The following is a 22,478-nucleotide window of genomic DNA, read 5'->3' as shown; positions in this document are numbered from 1 at the left end:
GCATGGGCTGTTGCCCTCAACTTCTTTAAAAGGCATGTAGTGTCAGGGTTCTAGTGACAGTACTGCTGCTCCTCTTATAACAAGAGGAGATAGATTCAATAGCATTGCGTTTATTAAAGAGAAATCACTTAGCCAAAGACATAACAGAATGCTTCAATTGAGGAAAGACGAAAGGTTGAATTGCCCTAGGATTGGCCAGTGATTTGTCTCAGGTTTTTTAGCATTTAACTATTTATTTATTTGCTTGGGGTAAAATAATTAAATAAACAAAAAACTCAGACAAGATTTATTTATTTACTATAACTTAAGTTTACTGAAGATATGGAGCAAAAACTGTCATAACTTCCTTGTAAACAGGCTTATTAAAATCCACTGCCTGCACAGAATGGAAAAAAGACCATGTAAGTAAACCAACAAGACCAAAACACCATTCTTACCGTTTTTGAACCAGTAAAGAAAAGTAAAAAGATACTGTCTACCCACAAGCTCAACTATTTGTTCTGGAGATATCCATGACCACTCGCCAAACTCAGCTATCTCGGTCCCATCACCCAACAGATTGATTTCTTCATCCTTCCCAGTGAATTTAAGAAGAAACCTAAAAGGGTTTGCAAATTTGTCGAAGTTATAAAATCTGAATTGAGAAAACTGAATGATTCAATTAATTAATGTTTGTGTACAAAGATATATATATATATATATATTTATATATATATAACTGTACTGAAAGCTAACAAACAAAACTAACAAAAACTAATTAACTAACTTTCCCTCCAGAAAATGAACTGACAGTTGTAATCCACTATCTATAAACTAAATCCTAAACTACAAGTAGTTTTACAACAAAATACTAAACCGCCTGTAGCTCTGTAACTTGTTTCTTCTTCTTATCCTCTGTTGCTGCAGTAGTAGCAGCAGCTTCTGCAGTGACTTTCCTCTTAGCTTTCTTCTGTTTAGATGAGACTTCCTTAGATTCATCTCTATTGCTTTCACAGAAGTTAAATACAAATTTACACTCACAGGCATGTTCATCTATGGGGATAAATTTAATTCTAAAATTACTTGCATATCCAAATTACTATATTCTACGTGCCCCCAACCAAAAAAATCTGTAATTTTGTACCCTAGATTAGGTTATATTAGGTTGAATACACCCAATGGTTACAAGTTGATATTTCAGTTGTCCCGGGTTTGATAAACTAATCCTCAGCTTGGTTAATTCCCTAAACTGAATCTGACCTAATCTGACCTAACAATGTACGGCTGTATCATATGCTCACCACTTCTGTGCTTGACCCTTCCAGTCTGATCCCCACTGATGTTTAAGCTTTTCCCTGACTTCAGGTGGGAAGTCATATGTCAACCAATAAGGTACCTGCATGTGTGTTAAGAAGATCAAACAAAGGAGTAAACCTGAAGCAGTGATGAATAAAGGAAGACAGACTCGTGCAAGAAGAACTGAAGAACTAAAGAACAAAAGAAGAAAAAGGGATTAAACGACAGTAGCAACAGTAGCATTAGTATATTACTGAGAAAGCTACTTGTAGCATTGAAAGGAATAAGTTAAGCACGAGAGATGCACATGGGGTATCTGTGGAGCTGTTACTGGACAGATGGCTTAAGGTTATTGGAGGAGTGGAATTTGGGAAGTCGTTGGGAAGTCGTTACAGGTGGTTAGGAGGTTGTTAGTTTCCCGCTCTTTTATTTTTCTGGTACAGTAGAGATTAGTTGTATAAATGTAAAGATATACTTTGTAATTCAATTCATTCTTTGTAATCACAATTCAGAGCAATAAAATCTCTCTCTCATTCAGAAAATTTTCTCTCTTCATTGTTGAAGATTCTCATAAGTTTCTTTGATATTTTTGCTTGATTGTGATACTCTGTTTTTCGTTTCTGATTTTTAACATGGTATCAGAGCAATAATCAGGATCAGATCGTTGTTCCTTTGTTGTTTTTGGTTATTTTCTCTTGAATTCTCTGAGAATTCATCTAATCTTCTTCAAGGTTCGAAGCTCCAACAATGGCGACCGCTGAAGAGACTTCAAACAATCATTCATCAAGCAACAATCAAACTACCACAGCTGCGAATGGTGATTCTGTAAATCCATTCTATCTCAGCAGTAGTGATAACAACACTGTTCAACTCGTTTCTCAGAAGCTGATTGGAGGTAGAAATTACTTTCCATGGGCGAGATCAATGATCATTGCACTCACTTCTAGGCACAAGACTGGCTTTGTCGATGGCATCATAGCAGAGCCAAGTCCAGATTCACCACAATTCATTTTGTGGACTCAGTGTAATATGACAGTGCTCAGCTGGATTATCAATTCAGTATCACCAAATATTGCTTCTAGCATTATGTACACTGACAATGCTAAAACAATTTGGTTGGATCTTCGCCATAGGTTTTCTCAGAAAAGTGGCCCTAGAATCTTTGAACTTCAGAAGGAATCAGCTTACCTTGTTCAAGGTCAATTGTCTGTGGAAGATTATTACACGAAGTTCAAAGCCTTGGTTGATGAATTGGCTAACTATCAATCTGTGCCTGTGTGTAAATGTCCCTGTAATTGTGGAGCTCAAAGAACCACTTCAGATTTATATGATAGTGATCAAGTGATGCGATTCCTGATGGGACTGAATGACTCATATTCAGCTATCAGAGGTCAAATCTTGCTGTATGAACCTCTACCTGATATCAATCGAGTTCTTTCCTTGATATTGCAAGAAGAAAAGCAAAGGAGTTTCAAGAATGGTGAATTAACTGGTTCCACACATCCTATTGAAGCCACAGCATTATACTCAAATGCTGGTTCTGGCTTTAAACACAACCACAATAACAAAGGAAATTTCAAAAGGGAAGGTCCTATTTGCACTCATTGTGGGAAGACAGGGCATACAGTGGATAAATGCTACAAGTTACATGGTTTTCCTCCAGGGTTCAAATTCAAGAACAAGTCCATGGCCAATCAAGTAGCTGGTTTTGGAACTACCAATCCTAATCAATCTGTTGAGGAAGTTATGATTTCAACTCCACAGTGTCCAATCTCTAAATCTCAATGTGAACAGCTTTTAGCCTTTCTAAATTCACAGTCAGTTGGAGGAATACCTCAGTCTTCAACTTCACAGCAGTTAGCTTGCTTGAACACTGTAGGAAATAGCACTTCTCAGCCTTTGGCATTAAGTGCATCTACTTCCAATTACATCAACAACTTCTCAGGTAAAATTTCTGGTCATTCCTCGTTTGCCATTTCAAATCCTATCCCACATTCAACTGTTTTCTCAGCTAAAACAGTAAACAAATCAGCCTATATTGAAACAGATTGGATCATTGATACAGGTGCTACTGATCATATGGTCCACTCCGAATCTGTTTTAGATTCTTTTACTTGTGTTTCTAATTCATATGTCTACTTACCAAATGGTGAAAAGGTTTTAGTGACTCACATAGGAACTATGCATATCAATGACACATTAATTCTCACTGATGTGTTGTGTGTTCCTTCCTTTACTTTCAACCTCATTTCTGTCAGTAAATTGAACAAATCACAATGCTGTTGTCTTATATTTCTTGGATCATTTTGCTTTATTCAGGATCTTGCTCATTGGAGCACGATTGGTCTGGGTAGAGAACAAAATGGATTGTTTATGCTGGATAACAAATACCAGGATTTGTCTTCTGCTCCAGCCTCTACCTACTGTAATTCTGTTGCTTCTCATTTTGATTTCTGGCATGCTAGATTAGGGCACCCTTCAAGTGGTAAACTTGAACTTGTGAATAAGATCATGCCCTTTGTGCAGTGTAATAAAACCACTCATTGTGACATTTGTCCAATAGCAAAGCAAAAAAGATTGCCATTTTCATCTAGCACTCATATTTCTGATCATCCTTTTGATTTGGTACATTGTGATTTGTGGGGTCCCTTTTCCATTCCTACTATTGATGGTTACAAGTATTTCCTTACAATTGTTGATGATTTTTCTAGATGTACATGGATTTATTTGTTAAAGGCTAAATCAGAAACTCAAGTTCTTTTGCCACAGTTCTATGTCTATGTTGAAACTCAATTTAACAAGAAAATCAAGTGCATTCGAACTGATAATGGCACTGAGTTCCTGTTAAAAGATTTCCTCAAGTCCAAAGGCATTATTCATCAATTGAGTTGTGTTGAAACCCCTCAACAAAACTCAATTGTGGAAAGAAAACATCAACATATTCTAAATGTGGCTAGAGCACTTAAGTTCCAATCCAATTTTCCTTTGAATCTTTGGGGAGACTGTGTGCTCACAGCTATGTACCTAATCAATAGGCTGCCTAATTCTGCTATTAACAATAAAATACCCTATGAGGTTCTTTTTGGTAAGCTGCCTACCTTCTCACATCTTAGAGTGTTTGGTTGTTTGTGTTATGCATCCACACTTGCACATAACAGACATAAGTTTTTACCTAGAGCTACTAAATGTGTGTTTCTTGGTTATCCATTTGGTGTTAAAGGTTACAAAGTAATGGATTTAACCACACATTCAGTTTTTATTTCAAGAGATGTGCATTTCTATGAGTCACTATTTCCTTTTCAATCTTCTGATCTTCCTCAATACCTTGATCCCTTTGATTCCAACACTTTGTCCTCACCTGTTTCTTTAAACCCTATTCCCTTGCCTACCATCTCAAATGAACCTATTTTTCCTGACTTTCCAGATTATGCAGCAAGCACTTCTGTTACTGCAGAATGTGTTCCATTGGATTGTTCCATTGAATCTTCTAGTTTTTCATCTCCTGCATCTGACACTGTCCCTGTCACAGCCTTACCTCACACTTCTCCACCTCAAATTAGGAAGTCTACTAGGACTCATAGACTACCTACCTATTTACAAGATTACTCTTGTTCCTTGCTTACCACTAGACCTTCACCAGGTAGTCCCTATGATATCCATAATCATCTTTCTTATGCTAACCTTAGTTCTTCCTATCAAACTTTTGTTCTTGCTGCTAGTGCTGAAGTTGAACCTGAGTATTACCATCAGGCTGTGCTTTCAAAGGCTTGGCAGGGAGCAATGGACAAGGAGATTGGTGCTTTGGAACTTAATCATACTTGGGATGTAGTTCCTTTACCTCATGGGAAGTTTCCAATAGGTTGCAAGTGGGTTTATAGGATTAAATATAATCCGGATGGCTCTGTGGAGAGATACAAAGCCAGATTAGTAGCTAAAGGGTATACACAGCAGGAGGGGCTGGACTATTCTGAGACATTCTCACCAGTTGCCAAATCAGTATCTGTGAGAGTGTTGCTGTGTATTGCTGCTATCAAGGGTTGGCCTTTACATCAGTTGGATGTTAATAATGCCTTCCTCCATGGTGATTTAGAGGAGGAAGTGTACATGTCCCTACCACAGGGCTATCACAGCAAGGGGGGCTGTTCAACAGATGCTAGACCTCTTGTATGCAGGTTGAGAAAGTCACTTTATGGTTTGAAGCAGGCCAGCAGGCAATGGCATGCTAAACTATCTACAACAATCACTGAAATGGGTTTTGTTCAATCAAAATCTGATTATGCACTATTTGTACATTCAAAAGGCTCTAATTTCACTGCCCTCTTGGTCTATGTAGATGATATATTGATCACAAGCAATGATGCTTAATGTGTAGCAGATTTGAAAGCACTCTTGGATGTTAAGTTTGGGATAAAAGACTTAGGAACCTTGAAGTATTTTCTGGGGTTAGAAGTGGCAAGGAGTGATAAGGGTATTACTCTTAATCAGAGAAAATATGCCTTAGAAGTTTTGACAGATTCGGGTATGATAGGCTGCAAGCCTATGAAAACTCCTATGGAGCAGCATCTTAGATTGTCAAAGGATGAAGGAGAGTTAATTGATGATCCTTCACAGTACAGAAGGCTTATAGGCAGGTTGATGTATTTAACCTTGACAAGACCAGACATTTGTTATGCAGTGAATAGGCTAAGTCAATTTTTGAGCAAGCCTAGGCATCCTCACATGGTGGCAGCTCTAAGAGTTTTACAATACATCAAGGGTACTCCAGGGCAGGGGTTATTTTTCTCAGCTAACTCAGATTTTCAATTGAAGGCCTTTTGTGATGCGGACTGGGCAGGATGCCCTGACACTAGGAGATCTTTGACAGGATATTGCATTTTCCTTGGTGAGACTTTGATATCCTGGAGGTCCAAGAAACAAAACACAGTATCGAGATCCTCAGCAGAGGCTGAGTATAGATCAATGGCTTCAACATGCTGTGAAATCACTTGGTTGCTATATCTACTTGAAGACTTCAAGATTGAGCACTCCAAGGCTGCACTACTCTACTGTGACAACAAGGCAGCCTTGCACATAGCTGCAAACCCAGTGTTCCATGAGAGAACCAAACATATAGAGGTAGATTGTCATTTAGTCAAGGAAAAAATACAGGCAGGGATGATTAAGACTTTTCATGTCAGGACCAATTTACAACTAGCTGATGTGTTTACTAAAGCACTTGGTGCACCTGCATTCCTGGATTTGATTAGTAGATTGGGATTACTTAACCTTTTCAGTCCTAACATTACTTATCCACAATCATTGCATGACTCAGAAGCTATTTCCACAGCAAAAGCAGCTCTGGTCTTGAGGGGGGCTGTTAAGAAGATCAAACAAAGGAGTAAACCTGAAGCAGTGATGAATAAAGGAAGACAGACTCGTGCAAGAAGAACTAAAGAACAAAAGAAGAAAAAGGGATTAAACGACAGTAGCAACAGTAGCATTAGTATATTACTGAGAAAGCTACTTGTAGCATTGAAAGGAATAAGTTAAGCACGAGAGATGCACATGGGGTATCTGTGGAGCTGTTACTGGACAGATGGCTTAAGGTTATTGGAGGAGTGGAATTTGGGAAGTCGTTGGGAAGTCGTTACAGGTGGTTAGGAAGGTTGTTAGTTTCCCGCTCTTTTATTTTTCTGGTACAGTAGAGATTAGTTGTATAAATGTAAAGATATACTTTGTAATTCAATTCATTCTTTGTAATCACAATTCAGAGCAATAAAATCTCTCTCTCATTCAGAAAATTTTCTCTCTTCATTGTTGAAGATTCTCATAAGTTTCTTTGATATTTTTGCTTGATTGTGATACTCTGTTTTTCGTTTCTGATTTTTAACAATGTGAAAGTGAAACATACTGGAATGGAATTGTAAGATTAAAATGTGATCCAAAGTCTGTTTGACACTGATTTTATAAAGTGCATAACGCATACCTGTTACTCAAGCTTTAACTTATTGCTAACAATGGAATTGTAAGATTAAAATATCATGCATGAGTTGATAGTCAACCGTGGAGCATTAGTCTTAAAAATACTGAAAGACGTTTTTTTAGTTAGGCTAGGTTTTTTTTTTTTTTTTTTTTTTTTTTTTTTTTTTTTTTTTTTTTTTTTTTTTTTTTTTTACTAATAAAAAAAAAGTAGCCCACGAAAAGAAGTAAAAAAAAAAAAAAAAAAAGGAATAATTACACTTTACCCACCTGTGGTTTGCCTCTAATTTGACTTGCCTACCCGTGGTTTCAATTTTGACACTTTATCCACCTGTGATTCTCTCCGTTAGTAATCCGTAACCCACCTCCCTTTCAGACGTTACTCTAACAGATTTTTTCTCAAAAACAAAACCCAAAACAGATCAAACGCTTCTCTGACTCCCAAAACACACTCCCATTCACGCGTACAAATTTTCAGCATTCTAAGCTTGTTACAAATTACTGTGCTTACTCCCAATCATGATTTATTACAGATATTATTGTGTTTGAAAAATTACTGTGCTTAGATACTTTAAAGTTTCAGTAAAAAAAATGAAAAACAAAGGGATAATTACAGATAATTCAAAGAAAGGGTCTATTATAGTCAAAAGGGTCATCCCAGAAGTTCAAATCAGAGTTGGGATTGGAGAGATGAACGGAGTTGGGAGACAAGGGCAGAGATCTGGTGCAATAGGGGGTACACCATCAACGTCTGTACTCAGATAACTTTCTCACCACTCTCTCTGTTTCACAAAACTCCCTCTCTCTGTTTCTCATTGACCAAGGAGAATGTGCCACCGTTCGATCTAACCTCCATCCCCTCCGAATCCAAGCCATCCCCGACTATGGCGGCCAAATTGAAGAGTCCATTGCTGCCGAGGCCACCTCCTTCAAATTCTCACAAAAGGAAGCTCAGCTTTGAAGGTCATGGGCTCGATGTAGGAAATCGTTGACCGATCTGGTGGCAGATCTGGTGATTCCGTGGGTTCTAGGTTGTTGTTTAGTTTTGAAATTTTCACTTTACTTCTATTATACCCAGCAAATCAAGTAATTTTTATCCTACTATTCATGATGTTGTGATTTTTTCTAGTGGGTTTGTTGTTTGGCTTTAAAACCTTCCTATCTCATATCTCTATTCCCTTGGTCAAGCTTTACGATCCTCCCCTTGGGTGCTGCCAATGTATATACAATGGCTTTGTGTGAGTGAGATCTTGGATGTTGAAAATCAAAAATTTAGAAATTAAGTGCTGGAAATTGTTGATCCTCCCTGTTGTCATGTTGTAAATTGTGTTATGCTTTGATTTTAATAAATTTCTTAGTTTAGGCACAAAAAATAAGTATAAGGAAGAAGATGAAGAACTCTCTCTCTCATGGTTTTGCTTCATTTGATTTGTATTAGTTTTCTAGGTGTATATTCTTCATGTTTGTGTATGTTCTTCATATTTGTGAATGATGAGAAACCAATACCATGTTTTAATCTTGTTTTTCTCTTGCTTTTTTTTTTTTTTTTTTTTGGAGGAGAGAGACATAAAATGCGTGTAAAAATATTTATTTACCCCTCTTTTTTAACAGAGGTGGGTTATGGATTACTAACGGAAGGAATCACAGGTGAGTAACGTGTCAAAATTGAAACCACGGGTAGGCAAGTCAAATTAGAGGCAAACCATAGGTGAGTAAAGTGTAATTATCCAAAAAAAAAAAAAAAAAAAAAAAAAAAACAATGAGAATTAAAGGGAAACCTCACAAAAATAAGAACCCCAATAAACCTTACATGTTGTGGCACTTCTGCCCCTCATAAAAACATACATAGAGCAGAGTGGATATTAGACATTGGCATACCTTCAAAAACCATGTATTATACTCTCTCTCTCTCTCTCTCTCTCTCTCTCTCTCTCTATGAATTAAGAAAAGCTAGCCAATAAGAAAAGTGGAAACTGCAGAATGGTAGATCATCAAATCAATTCTGATTTCAAGTTTGGAAGCTCTTAGCACTTCTCCGTTAAATACGAACTATTATAATAATTCTTGGTTCCAAAAATTAGGTAGAACCTTTGAGTATTTGAGCATAAGGGTATATCTGCAATTTCTTAGCTTCTGACTTTAGTTTTGTGTTACTCATGCGTCAAGGAAGGGTAAGATTTATCAGTTTTCTGTTTAGCAGCAAGTATGTTGACTTTGACAAAACATGGACACCAAGTTTGGTTGGCCATCATCTATAAAAGTTATGGATTTACATACACTAAAAGAAATGAATGAAGAAAACATGGGAAGACCAGCTACTTGATTGATGTGTGACACCCAAAAACCCTAATTGATGTTCAACTCATCTCTCCTATAGTCCTATAATTACTTTCCTTTTTTCTTTCTATGCTCTTTTAGATGTATTCCAGTCCCAAATACAAACAAAAACTTGACATTTTAGCCATTTTTCAAAATTCTAGACCTAAGTCACCAAGTCAGTCATTATATGCAGCTTGGTAAGATTGACGTGGGACAAAGGTGGTGATACCAAATCTAATTTAGGAGTTTCTTGAAAGCATTTGTTGTAGTGTTGAGGAAGACCTAGGATTAGGGTTTTTAAGTGGAAAAAAAAGAGAGGTTGGATTAAGGTTTACTTAAAGAGTAACATGATGAGTACGCTCTGAAGCTCAAAACAGGTGATTTACTGAAGATCACTAAAATCTAGTTCAACAACCACAATCACAAATCACTAAAATCTTAATAGTTAAATCTATGATGCTTTCTCCCATCACATATTCAGTGGAAGACGGAATGAGAAGTTTTAGTTTTGGTTTCAGATCTCCAAAATTACTATAACTATCTACAGACAGGCTCACTTCAATCCAGAAAACACTTATGTATCCGCAGTGAAAAAGGCCTTGGTGGTTGCTTAAATCTAGAGATGAAATTGGAGATATATAATCTCAAGAGATTATCACAGTGCGTGTAAACCCCCCCCCCCCCAAATTTCCAATAATTGTGCAATTCTAAATTTGTAATACCAACCTAGCACGGAGTTCAAGAAAAAGAAACCAAAAGAACAGCTACCATTGTAAAATCACTGAACAAGAGTAGAGCAGAAGTAGCACTGAGGTGAGGGCCCATATATGTAGATGAAATTTTGAATTTTTTGTCACTTATAAAAAAATTACAAAAGCAGGTATGGCCCTTACTTAAATGCAATTCCACAAAATTGAATTAATCAGTAATTACACCTTAAAAAATGATGAACACGTCAACTTTCTCTATGATCCCAATCAGTATACAATTAATACCTCGTGGATGCTATTAAAGTTTTAGACAGACTATGGTGATAATTATATGCGGGCTTTTTCCTGACATGAAGATGTCTTTAAAATCTTATTATTTTGCATTTTGGTACTAGAATATACTTCACATTTGGCACTTCTTTTATAAAAAGAAACAAACAATGGTTTTCTAGATCTAAAAGTAGTAGCAAATCTTAACATTTTCTATTAAATATGGTAAACTCTTTCTAACTTCTACATTCCCCTTTTATGAATTTGAATCTTTTATCATCAGAACACCCTTCATTTCAATTCCCCAGATTTCCTATTTCAATAATTCAGAGTCCAAATGCCAGCCCCATATGCAGTATTTGCATTCAAATTAAAAAATGCCACAATTACATGCTCTGATCAGACTTTTTTTCCTTAACAAGTTACACGCTGAGATAAAAAAAAAAAAAAAAAAAAAAAAAAAAAAAAAAAAAAAAAAAAAAAAAAAAAAAAAAAAAAAAAAAAAAAAAATTAGCTTTCTACATGCAAACACCATCATAATCTTCACAATAAATTTTGCTTTATAGTTCAAAATATTGTGGTTGGGACGTAAAATTGGGATTCCTTTTGTTAACACGATATCGACACACACGTTGTATTTAGCATTCCTTCTTCGTTGTGCGTCATTATCATTGTATCACTCAAATCAAGTCACCAACTCCTCACACAAGAAAGATTTGAAATAGTGTAAAACAATTCCAATCAGAATAAAATAAAACATGCTGATTAAAAAGAAAACTTGGAAAGAACATAGGTCCACAAAATACAAGTGGGTACTTGTCTACTATTTCTTATTTTATTTTTAATATCATAAATAATCACAGCAAGCAAACACAGCAATTTAGTTTCAAAAGCAATCAAATCACAGCACATCAATATAAAACCAAAAAGAAAAAATTACTTGCGGCATTTGCCAAGCACTGGGTATATCCAACCTTGAAGCTGCAAAAATCTGCCACAACCAAAAAAAAGAAAAGAACAGAAAATTTTGAAAGTCACAACACATACATATAAAAATCCATGTACAGAACAGAGAGATGGGATATATAGTAGACCTTTTTGGAAGGATTGATGAGACAAATACCAACGTTTCTACTATAACCTTGGGGAGAAGAATCCATGGATGATGATGATGATGTATAGGAATAGGAGAGTGTATTTGAAGGTTTTTGATAATGAAGTGAGAATGGCAGTGTTAGGGACTTGAATTTTTTTTTTTTTTTTTTTTTGAGAAAGCCAGGACTTAATTTTGGGGAACTAAAGATGAGAATCGGCGGCATGATAAAATTGCCATTTCATTTATTTTGGCTAAGCGTAAATACACTTTTTTCCCTACATTTTGGGTATATCCTTATTTTTGTTCTTAACTTGATTTTGCACCTACCATTTTGGTTCTTGCCATCAATTCAATAACAAAAAATACATACATGACAAATGGAGTGCATTGTTTAGACAATAAATACTGATGTGGTTATTAAAATAATATTTAAAATTTTATTTAGCATTTAAAAATTACTGCATATAAAAAAATTTAAAAATTAAAAAAATAAAAACAAAAAAATTTTAATTTCCCGTTTTTAATTTAAACTGGAAAAATTAAAAAAAAAAACAAAAAAACAAAAACAGAAACAAAACAAAAAAATGCTTTTCAGTTTTAAAATTGGAGAAAATAGTGTATTACAATTTTCTCAAATTTTCTTTGTCACAAATCCCAACATTACAACACTATGCTCCAAACCCAAACCCCACGAACCCAACCTGAAGTTATATGAGCTTCTTCTTTTCCAAAAGAGTGTCATTGTTTTCTGTGACCAATGTCAGTGGCAAAGGAGTTTCATCTGATGTATTGGCGAGGCAGTGAAATAGAATGAGTTTCATCAAAACCCTTTAACTGCGCAAGTCCATTGCATCTTTTCCCCTTTCTGGCATGAAATCTTTCAGAGATCAATTTAATCTCCCTCTACTCCAAACCCAGACACCCGTGGCCAAAGACACTGTAAGCGACTAAATTTCTAATTTGAAATAAATCAAACAAGTAAAATAGTTTCACAAATGCGAATTTGTATTGATGATTGTGTGGTACAATTCTCTGGAATTACAAAAGAGTGATCCTCTGATTCGATCTCCTTGCAAAACTTATTGAATAGATTTATGGTAATGTGGATTTGACTTGAACACAAAATATCCTTCAGTTTGGTTGAGGGATGGATCGAAGATTACTGAAACGGAATTACAATGAATCTCTGACTATGAGCTTGTTTAGAAATCCTTTGTTCTTCACGTTCTTTGTGTTCTTCGTGCGTTCTTCATCTTCGAAGGTTTGTGGTGGAAGTTCTTCGGAGCTTTAGAGGCTTGAATCCGTTGAGCTTCAATGATTTGTGATTTGTTGATGTTTTCAGACACTTTTGGCTTGATTCCCGTGAACTTTAGGATCTAGGCAGATGATCTGGATGATTCTGCTTCGAATGTTCTCCGATTTTGGGGTTGAAGTTCTTGAAGTTCTTGAAGGCTTTGAGGCTTGATCATCACAGAGCTTTTTCACTTCTGGATTCTGGTTCATTTAAATGTCTCAGGAAGGCTTCTATTTATAGGAGTTTTGGGGTGGGTGAGCGATACGTGGCGGAGCTTGATTGGTGACACATGTCACAGCTTGATTGGTCCGCTTAAGTCATCGCTTACACGTACGAGGTTGCTTGAGTCATCGCTTACACGTGCGAGGTTGCTTGAGTCATCGCTTACACGTGTGCTGATGCGTGATTGGTTCTTGCATGACACTTGGCAAATTTCTATTGGCTTCTGAATAGTGATAGCAAAACCTAGCAGCAATACATGGTGCTCTGTAATTGGCTGTATTTTGTGGACTTGATAATGTGACGTGTCAGCTTGTGATAGGTCGGGAATTTTCCCTTTCTACAAATGCCCCCTCGAGACTCGTTCACGCACACAGTCTCGGAGTGTGGTGTGGGAATGAGTTTCGAAAAAAAAATGGATTTTTGGTACTTGACTCTTTAAGTGAAGTAGTTGAAGGTAGTGGAGCTGTTGAAGGTGGTGGAGCTGTTGAAGGTGGTGGAGCTTTCAGAAGGATGAGATAATTTCCGAAGAGTAGACCCACCCATATGAAAGGCTTTGATGAGACCAGAAAAGGGGTCTGCAAGTATTTGAACGTACTTGCGTGATGGAGCCTTCTTAGCAGAGATTAAGTTGAAGTACTTTCAGAAGAGTATTTTGGATCGTTGGCGGCGATCACAAGATGTTGAAGATGGGGAAGATGAGAGAATGGTGGCTGGATACAGCATGCAGGGTCATGGAGCTAGCCTCATGTTCTTAAGAACTTCTGGTGAAGTTATTTCAGAAAATCATGCTTTGGATTACAACGAGGACAGGTGGGAAAGTGGTTGAATGCGCCTGCGTAATTGTATCACTCAAGTTAAGTTGAAGTAATTTCAGAAGTTTATGTATTCTGGGTATGCTGGTAGTGGCAACGAAGAAGATGGAGATGGAGCAAAGCAAATGAGCAAAGCATACACCACCATGGTGCTGGCCCTGTATGCTGGGACCCTTCTGGTGTAGATGTTTATGGGAAGTACACCTTTGAATATGGGACTGACTGTGTGTTGAATGAGGTCCGGCAGTAAGTAATTGAATGCGCCTGTGTAATGGGACCATGCCGACGGATGTTATGTTGAAGTAATTTCAGAAGAGTACCTTCTGAAATTCTTCAAGCTGATTTTAAGTTGGAGTAATTTCAGAAAATGAGTTTTGAGGTACCAGCAACGATGACCTTTGGGTCCCATAGTAGTGGGGACATGGAATAAAGCTTTGATGACCATTTACCGGCACCAAAGGCTGAATTCTGATGAGCTGGCGCCTTGGAGGTTGTTTTAAGTGTTGGATGGAAAACAATTTGTAGGATACCCCAACACTTTTTACCATCTTCATCTACTGCTACTAGTTGGAAAAGCACAGAAAAAATGAAAGATGGAGCTAACTTGTGAACCCGGTTTGGAAACCAGACAAGTTGCTGTTTGTTCCGAACCACTGCTTCTGCTGGAAGACCAAGTAATTGGAAAGAGACTACAGGAGCCCTGAGGTTAGGAACAGGTGTGTCCGCTGGACTTGGATTTCCTGGCCAACCAAGTCCATGGAAGCATGGGAGGGCGGTGCAGACCTTGTTACGAGTAATTTTGTGGACAAAGGTGGTTGTTAAGTGGAGAAACAAAGTTTGTTTGGATCTCAAAACTGCAAGGATGTTGTAAATAGGGTTTCGACCGACCCATGGGAGGGTTGATCTCAAACCGATTATGAAGCAAAATCGGTTGCTAGGTGTTGAGAATGATGAGGTCATAGTGAGAAATGGTTGTGAAAAGGAGGATTTGAAAATCTGAAAGAGGCAAATCTTCATTTCATGATTCAGTGTTTTTTTTTTTGGATGAGTTTTTGATGAACCCGGCCCTCCTATTTATAGTAGAGAGATGAAGAATGGTAGGTAGGTAGTTAAGAATGGTAATTGAGAATTTTTGGTGAGAATGGTAGGTGGGAACGGTAGGTGGGAACAGTAGGTGGAAATGGTAGGTGGGAACGGTAGGTGGGAACGGTAGGTGGGAATGGTAGGCACCGAATGAGAACGGTAGGTTGAATTAATGACCCAGTGTAACTTCAAGTTCCGACACACTTGTGAGAGTTCATTTGTACTTGGAGAGAGAAGTCTTGATGAAGTCTGGAGAATAACCCTGAGGAGATCCCAATTAAGTGGATGAATCTCAAATTTTGATCTCAGGAGTTTAAGTTTTGGACATCGTCAGTACTTCAAAGATGTGGGTTTGATTGGTGATCACCAAGTTCAAAACCAATAAGTGGATTTCAAAATCAGAATCTTTGAGAAAGTCTGAACAGGACAAGTTTTGCTCGAATGTCTTGATTCTTGGTCAAAGTTCACTTTAAAGCCAACAGTTGTAGAATCACACCATTTGAGCAATTTTGGATTCTCAAATGAAGAAATAGACCCCAAATTTGGAATGTACACAAAAAATTGAGCAAGGCAAATGTGGCTTGAGAATTTTGACTTTAGGTTGATTTCAACATAAAAGTCAACTGTCTTGGAATTTGAGCCATTTGTGCAATTTTCGAGTCTCAAATGATGAAAAGGACTCCAAAATCGGAATGTATACGAAAAATTGAGCGGGACAGGTTCGTTTTGAAATTTTTGACTTTTTGGTCATGGTCAAAGGTCCGCTTAATCAAAGAAAACCCTTTTTTTTTTTTTTTTTCAGGCGGTTCGGATCCGGGTCAAACCAGGTCGGCCCGGGTTGAATGGTCAGACCGTGTGGAGGATGACGTCATCCATGACGTCACAGAGCTGAGGACGCGTGTGGCACGTGTGGATGATGACGTCATCCATGACGTCATAGGGCACGTGTGGCACGTGCGAGTGCCTGGAAGTCGGTGTCGGCGCGTGTAAGCGCGTCAAACTGAAGGCAGCGCTTGTCGGAGCTTCAAGAGGCGCGTGGCGGCGCGTGGCTGTGTTTCTGGCCTTGAAATTTTCAGGTTTTGTAGTTCTTAGGCCGTACGAGACCCCTGTATGGTCATTTTTGTAAATTTCTGAGCAGGTTTGCACAAATTTGAAGGATTAGGCCGCGGATCGTCACTAGCCTGTGGCGGCGCGTGGAGGCGCGTGCCTGTGTTTTTGGACCTGAAATTTCTGGGTTTTGTAGATCGTGGGCCGATGGATCTAGTGATGGCACCCGTTTTGTGAAAATTTTCTCAAACTTGTGCAGATTTGAATGAGAAGCCCGCGGGACGTTTAGGAGTTTGTGGCGGCTCGTGGTGGCTCCGCTACTGAAGATTTTTCTGGGTTTTGTACACCAAAGTCCTTAGAAGATTTCTGTGGGTTGACTTCTTTGTGAAAAATTGTCAGAAACTTTAGAAATCCAGAATGGAGTCCGCACACATTGTTGGATTTGTTGCCACCTTGGTCTACTTTGGCGGGGGCCATTCTGACAACGCTTGACAATCCAGGCAGGGAGTGGTTCCAGAGTAACCACTGAGTGTCTCTGTTGTCCTCAAGGAGTTGGTGACACAGTAGAACAAGAAGCTTCCCTTCGTCGGTCTAGGATGGGAGACTGAAAGCATTGCTGGACTTGTTGGCACCTTGGTCTACATTGATGGTGGCCGTTCTGACAACGTTTGACAATCCAGGCAGGGAGTGGTTCCAGAGTAACCACTGAGTGTCTCTGCTGTTCACAAAGGAGTTGGTGACACAGTAGAACAAGAAGCTTCCCTTCGTTGGTCTAGGATTTCATTCACACAGTAGAACAAGAAGCTTCCCTTCGTCGGTCTAGGATTTCATTCACAGTCTAGTGTCATAGTTTCCGAGGTCTAGTGTAATTTTTTTTCTTTCTGACAGCATGATACATTTATGGGCTTTTACATTTCTGATTTTTCAAATGGGTACGTCACCCTTTGAAAATATGGCACTTTTAACTTTTTACAGGTGTTTTTCGTTTTGTCTGCTAGCTTCTATGGATCTCTATATAAAGCCACTCAGGACATGCACTAACTTGTACAAGCAGCATCTCTGATGAGTAGCATAATTCTCTAAGCTTAGAGAAATTATGCCTTTCTCTTCTTCCTTTTTTTTTTTTTTTTTTTTTTTAAAATTTATATTTACACACACACACATATATATATAATATATATTCTCTATGACTTGCTTTATTCGTACTGATTTTTTTTTTTTTTTTTTTTCACAGGCTAGATATTGGAAATGAAGCTCTCTCTTTGTTTTTTTTTTATTATTTTTTTTTTTATTTTATAGACGTACCATGAGATTTTCTTCTAATAAGCTCTTTGTTGTTGCTTGTTTTTGTTATGTAGCACGATTTCCTTGGCAATTAAACTGCACCAACACTTGTCTTTTCAACGCAGCCATTTTAAGAGTCTTTGTAATGTAGCCGTATCAAGAGTTTTTACTACGAAGCCGTGCCAGCATCTGTCCTTGTATTGAAGCCGTGCCCACATTCAACTTTGTCATGAAGCAATGTCAACACTTCATTCGTGCCAACATTCATTTTTGTCATAAAGCTGCCTCGACATTTTATTTGCATTGAGGCCACATCTACACTTCAAATATGTCGAAACTGTGATAACATTCATCTTTGCCATGAAGCCACGACAACACTTCACTTATACCAAGGCCATGCCAACATTGCATCTTTGCCATTGAAGCTACGTCAACACTCCATTTTCGCCGAAGCCATGCCAACGTTCATCTTTGCCATGAAGCCATGACAACACTTCACTTATACCGAGGCCATGCCAACATTCCACATTGCCATTGAAGTTATGTCAACACTTTATTCGCCGAAGCTATGCCAACATTCATATAAAGCAATTTTCAGAGGCAACATCACTCAGACATCAAGGGCGTATAGCACTGTAGCCAGACATCAAGATTTTAGAGATGCCAACAAGATGTTGAAAATGCAAGGAGATGCCAAGACTTTGAAGTTTCAAGAAGAATGCCGCCAAGACTTTGACATTGCATGGACATGCCCTTGGAGGAGAGAAGATGCAACACCAACTTCAGATGCCGGAGGAAGGTGACATTGTCCAACTTTTGGAGACATGATATGAAGCTGCACCACTCAGAAGGGAGATGATGCCACACCGACTTTAGATATATAATCTACCATCATTCCGGAAGAAATTGAAGTTATTCAGATTTCAGAGACATGATGTGAAACAACACCACTCAGAAGGGAGATGATGTGGTTTTAATTTCAGAGCTATGAAGTGGCACATCCTAGAAAAGAGACGATGCAGCCTAGAGATGGAAGGTACAAGGAGATGCCCCCAGGAGATAAATGATGCAAAGTATACCTTAGAGATGTAGGAGGATGGCCACAGAAAATGAGCAATGCCATGAAGACTTCATTTCAGTCTTCGTTTTCTACTGCGTCGATCTTTGATCATCCTATTGAGCAATGCCTTGCCAACCGAAAGGACCTTAAAAGCACATTGATGACTGTTGGAAAACTCTTCAAGTTAGACTGGCCATCCTTCTTCTTTTCATGTGACTGAACTTAGCAACAAGTACTAAGCTGCCTACGTACCCCGGAGAGGGATCAAGTCATCACGTAGTTCAACAGATTTTTTTTTTTTTTTTTTGATGATCTTTTTTTTTGATGATCTTTTTTTTTTTATGATCCTTTTTTTTATGATCTTTTTTTTATGATCTTTTTTTTTAGGATCATTTTTTTTTTTTTTTGCAAAAAGGGGGGCGCAGTGTGTAATAGTGGGTATCACCACTGATCGAACCCGAGATGGCCTCAAGGGTGACACAGGCGTCCAACCGCTACGCCACACTCGCAATTGTTGACATGGAGTGAGATTAATTTCTCCTTATTGGTATGCTTTGAAGGGTAATGGGAAGACATCATGTACTCTTGCAACACTATAGTGGGTAGTTTAAGCTCTTACCGAGGAGCAATCCTCGATTTTCAAGCATAGAAGCGTTTGAGGAACTTCCCATTGATGGGGCCGATCCTTACACCATCATTGTCAATCAACTTATAAGCTCCATTGGTGTAGACTTCTTGCACAACATAAGGTCCATCCCATTTTGAAGTGAACTTATTGCCTGTACGATGAGTTGTGATGATAGGTCTTCGAACGGCGAGGACTAAGTCACCAACTTGGAATGATCGTGGTTTGACTCTTTTATTGAATGCGCTTGAAAGACGAGCTTGATAGCATTCAAGGCGTTGTTGGGCCTCGAGCCTTTTTTCATCAAGTGCCTCTAATTCTTGCAACCTGAGCTTGGCATTTTCTTCTCCAGTCAATCCTTCTTGAATGGCAATCCGTAATGATGGGATTTGGTGTTCTAAAGGAAGGACGGCTTCAACTCCGTAGACAAGAGAATATGGTATTGCTTGAGTGGGCGTTCGAAATGTTGTTCGATATGCCCATAATGCTTCTCCGATTCTTTCATGCCAGTCTCGCTTTGTCTTAGATACCACTTTTTTTAACAAACTGCCAAGTGTTTTGTTAAACGCTTCAGCTAGTCCATTTGCCGGGGCATTGTACATGGAAGAGTTGTATTGTTTAAATTCAAACTTCTCGCATAGCTCTGTCATCAGCCTATTGTAGAATGGTTTGCCATTATCAGTTATGATATACCGAGGGACACCATACCGATAGATCAAGTGAGTTCGAAAGAAATTGACCATCGTTTCTTTCTTCATTTCCCTAAGGGGTACAGCTTCCGCCCATTTTGAGAAGTAGTCAGTTGCAGCCAAGATGTACAAGTGGCCACCGGATGACTTTGGTAATGGCCCTATTGCATCAAGCCCCCATGCATCAAAAGGCCAAGAAGCTACAGTTGGGTGTAGAGGTTCTGGCGGTTGATGGATGAAGTTTACGTGATACTGACAAGCTTCGCACTTCTTAGCGCATTCCATAGAATCTTGCACCATTGTAGGCCAATAGTAACCCATTCGTTTGATCCTATAATGTAACTTAGGACTTGACTGATGTGCGCCGTATATTCCAGAATGAGCCTCCTCTAAGGCTTGTTTAGCCTCCTCCTCTCCTAAGCAACGGAGAAACAATCCATCAAATGAACGGCGGAAGAGAGTGTCTTTATAGTAAATGAATGAAGCAGCCCTCCGCCGAATTTCAGTCTTATGGCGTTTATCATCCGGGAGTCTTCCATGTTGAAGATATTCAATGATCACTTGTCGCCAATCTTCTTTTTCGACAAGGCATACAGAAATGATGTTGGCTTGCTCTTCGTCTTCTTCTTCAACCACAAGAGGTACCACCCACCTTTGGGAAATAGCAACTTTGGTTGTTTCTTGTTGGGATAATGCTAAGGCAGTAGCCAAATTAGCTAAAGCATCGGCCTGTCTATTCTCCTTCCTTGGTATATGCTCCAATGTGATGGCTTCAAAATTTGCTGGCAACTTCTTCGCATATTTGCAATAGGGGATGAGGTCTTCTTTCTTGACGTCATATTGCTCCAAGATTTGGTTGATAACTAATTTGGAGTCTCCCAAGATCTCAAGTTGCGATATGCCCATCTCAATAGCCATCTGTAGACCAATGATCAATGCTTGATATTCGGCCACGTTGTTAGAGCAGAGTTCACTTAATGAGAACGAGTAAAGAAGTATATGCCGTTGTGGAGAAACAAACACTACACTTGCCCTCGCTCCTTCTTGACGTGCAGCCCCATCGAAAAACATCACCCATGGTGGCATTACTTCAATGTAAAACACATCTTCATCTAGGAAATCATCAGAGAACTCCCAATCAGACGGAATTGGGTGATCAGCTAAGAAATCTGCTAATACTTGTCCTTTGACAGCTTTTTGTGGAACGTATGCAAGGTCATATTGCTGAAGCAAGACTGCTCATCGAGCTATTCAACTCGAAATCACTGGCCTGGAGAGTACATATTTGATTGGGTCTGCCTTTGCTATCAAACGGACCATATATGCTTGCATGTAGTGCTCCAGTTTGTCTATGGCAAAGAAAAGAGCGAGACACATCTTTTCAATAGGAGAATAATTTAATTCAGCTCCATTGAGAGTTCGACTTAGATAATAAAGGGCTCTTTCTTTCCCCTCTTTATTTTCTTGTGCCATAAGAGCACCTAGAGACCTTTCTTGGGCCGCAATATACAGCACCAAAGGCTTTCCTGGGATAGGAGCACCTAAAACTGGAGGATTAAGTAAGTATCTTTTAATGCGTGCAAAAGCATTGCTGCAAGCCTCATCCCATTCAAAGTGCACATCCTTTTTCATCAATCTATTGAAAGGTTGACATCGACCAGCCAAATTCGAGATAAATCGTCGTATGTAGGCCAGTTTTCCCTGCAAGCCTCTAAGTTCTCACAGATTCTTGGGCTCTGGCATTTTCTGGATAGCTTCAATTTTGGACTGGTCAATTTCAATACCGCGATGCCTCACAATGAAACCAAGAAATTTTCCAGATGTTACGCCAAAAGCGCATTTGCGGGGGTTCATCTTAAGCTGATACTTTCTCAAGCGGGTGAACACGGATCGTAGATCTACCAGATGGTCTTCCCTCCTTTTTGTTTTAACCACCAAATCATCGACATAACACTCCACGTATTTATGAAGTACATTATTAAAGATCTTCTGCATGGCCCGTTGATAAGTAGCATCAGCATTCTTTAGTCCAAAAGGCATCACTTTGTAACAGTAAATTCCCTTAGGGGTACGGAAAGCTGTAAGCTGCTCATCCTTAGGATTCATTTGAATTTGGTTGTAACCCGAAGATCCATCCATGAAAGATAAAGCTTCATGACCGGTAGTGGCATCAACCATGACCTCAGTGATGGGTAATGGAAAATCATCCTTGGGACATGCATTGTTCAAATCACGGAAGTCAACGCACACTCGGATTTGTCCATTCTTCTTTTTGACAGGGACTATGTTAGCGATCCATTCCGGGTATTGTACTTCACGAATGAAGCCTGCTTCAATGAGCTTATTGACCTCGGTTTCTATTTGAGGGATAAGCTCTGGCCGAAAGCGTCTTTGAGCTTGTTTGACTGGGCACACGCCCTTCTTTACTGCCAAATGGTGTAGAGCAATACTCGGATTGAGCCTAGGCATTTCCTTGTAAGTCCAAGCGAACACATCTTTGTACTCTACTAGGAGCTTGAGCTATCCTTCTTCTTCTTCAGGGGTAAGAAGCGCACTGATGAAAGTTGGCCGGGGTTCTTCAACAGTTCCTAAATTGATCTCTTTAAGTTCATCAACTGTAGCTTGTCCTCCATCTTCCAAGGCTGGAGGAGCTTCATTGACCTCTTCATTGGTTGCTTCAGCATCTGACAGTGTACCCTCCTCTATTGTAATATGAAACGAGGATGATACCTCT

At 38.8% G+C, this 22,478-nt stretch overlaps 1 protein-coding gene across 1 annotated transcript; it reads right to left on the bottom strand.

The window, feature by feature from the left end:
- Positions 1–310: 310 nt before the first annotated feature.
- Positions 311–22,213, bottom strand: LOC115985349. Its single transcript, XM_031108296.1, has 8 exons — positions 21,468–22,213; positions 21,062–21,380; positions 19,121–20,968; positions 11,627–11,773; positions 11,473–11,523; positions 1,281–1,375; positions 484–598; positions 311–376 (listed from the first exon to the last, which is right to left on the bottom strand). The coding sequence occupies exons 1-8, from the start codon at positions 22,211–22,213 to the stop codon at positions 311–313; spliced, it is 3,387 nt and encodes a 1,128-aa protein (XP_030964156.1).
- Between the last annotated feature and the right edge of the window lie 265 nt (positions 22,214–22,478).

The sequence above is a fragment of the Quercus lobata genome, chromosome 4, assembly GCF_001633185.2.
Source record: "Quercus lobata isolate SW786 chromosome 4, ValleyOak3.0 Primary Assembly, whole genome shotgun sequence".
Taxonomy (NCBI): domain Eukaryota; kingdom Viridiplantae; phylum Streptophyta; class Magnoliopsida; order Fagales; family Fagaceae; genus Quercus; species Quercus lobata.
This window is presented reverse-complemented; position numbering and strand designations above follow the sequence as displayed.

What these genes read in the sequence shown, in the direction of transcription:
- LOC115985349 (XM_031108296.1), bottom strand. Translation starts at nt 22,213, where the DNA reads ATGCCTAGGCTCAATCCGAGTATTGCTCTACACCATTTGGCAGTAAAG. An exon ending in TCATCAATCCTTCCAAAAAG is followed by an intron (nt 11,524 to 11,626) that starts GTCTACTATATA and finishes TGGTTGTGGCAG; the next exon opens with ATTTTTGCAGCTTCAAGGTT. An exon ending in GTGCTTGGCAAATGCCGCAA is followed by an intron (nt 1,376 to 11,472) that starts GTAATTTTTTCT and finishes ACACACATGCAG; the next exon opens with GTACCTTATTGGTTGACATA.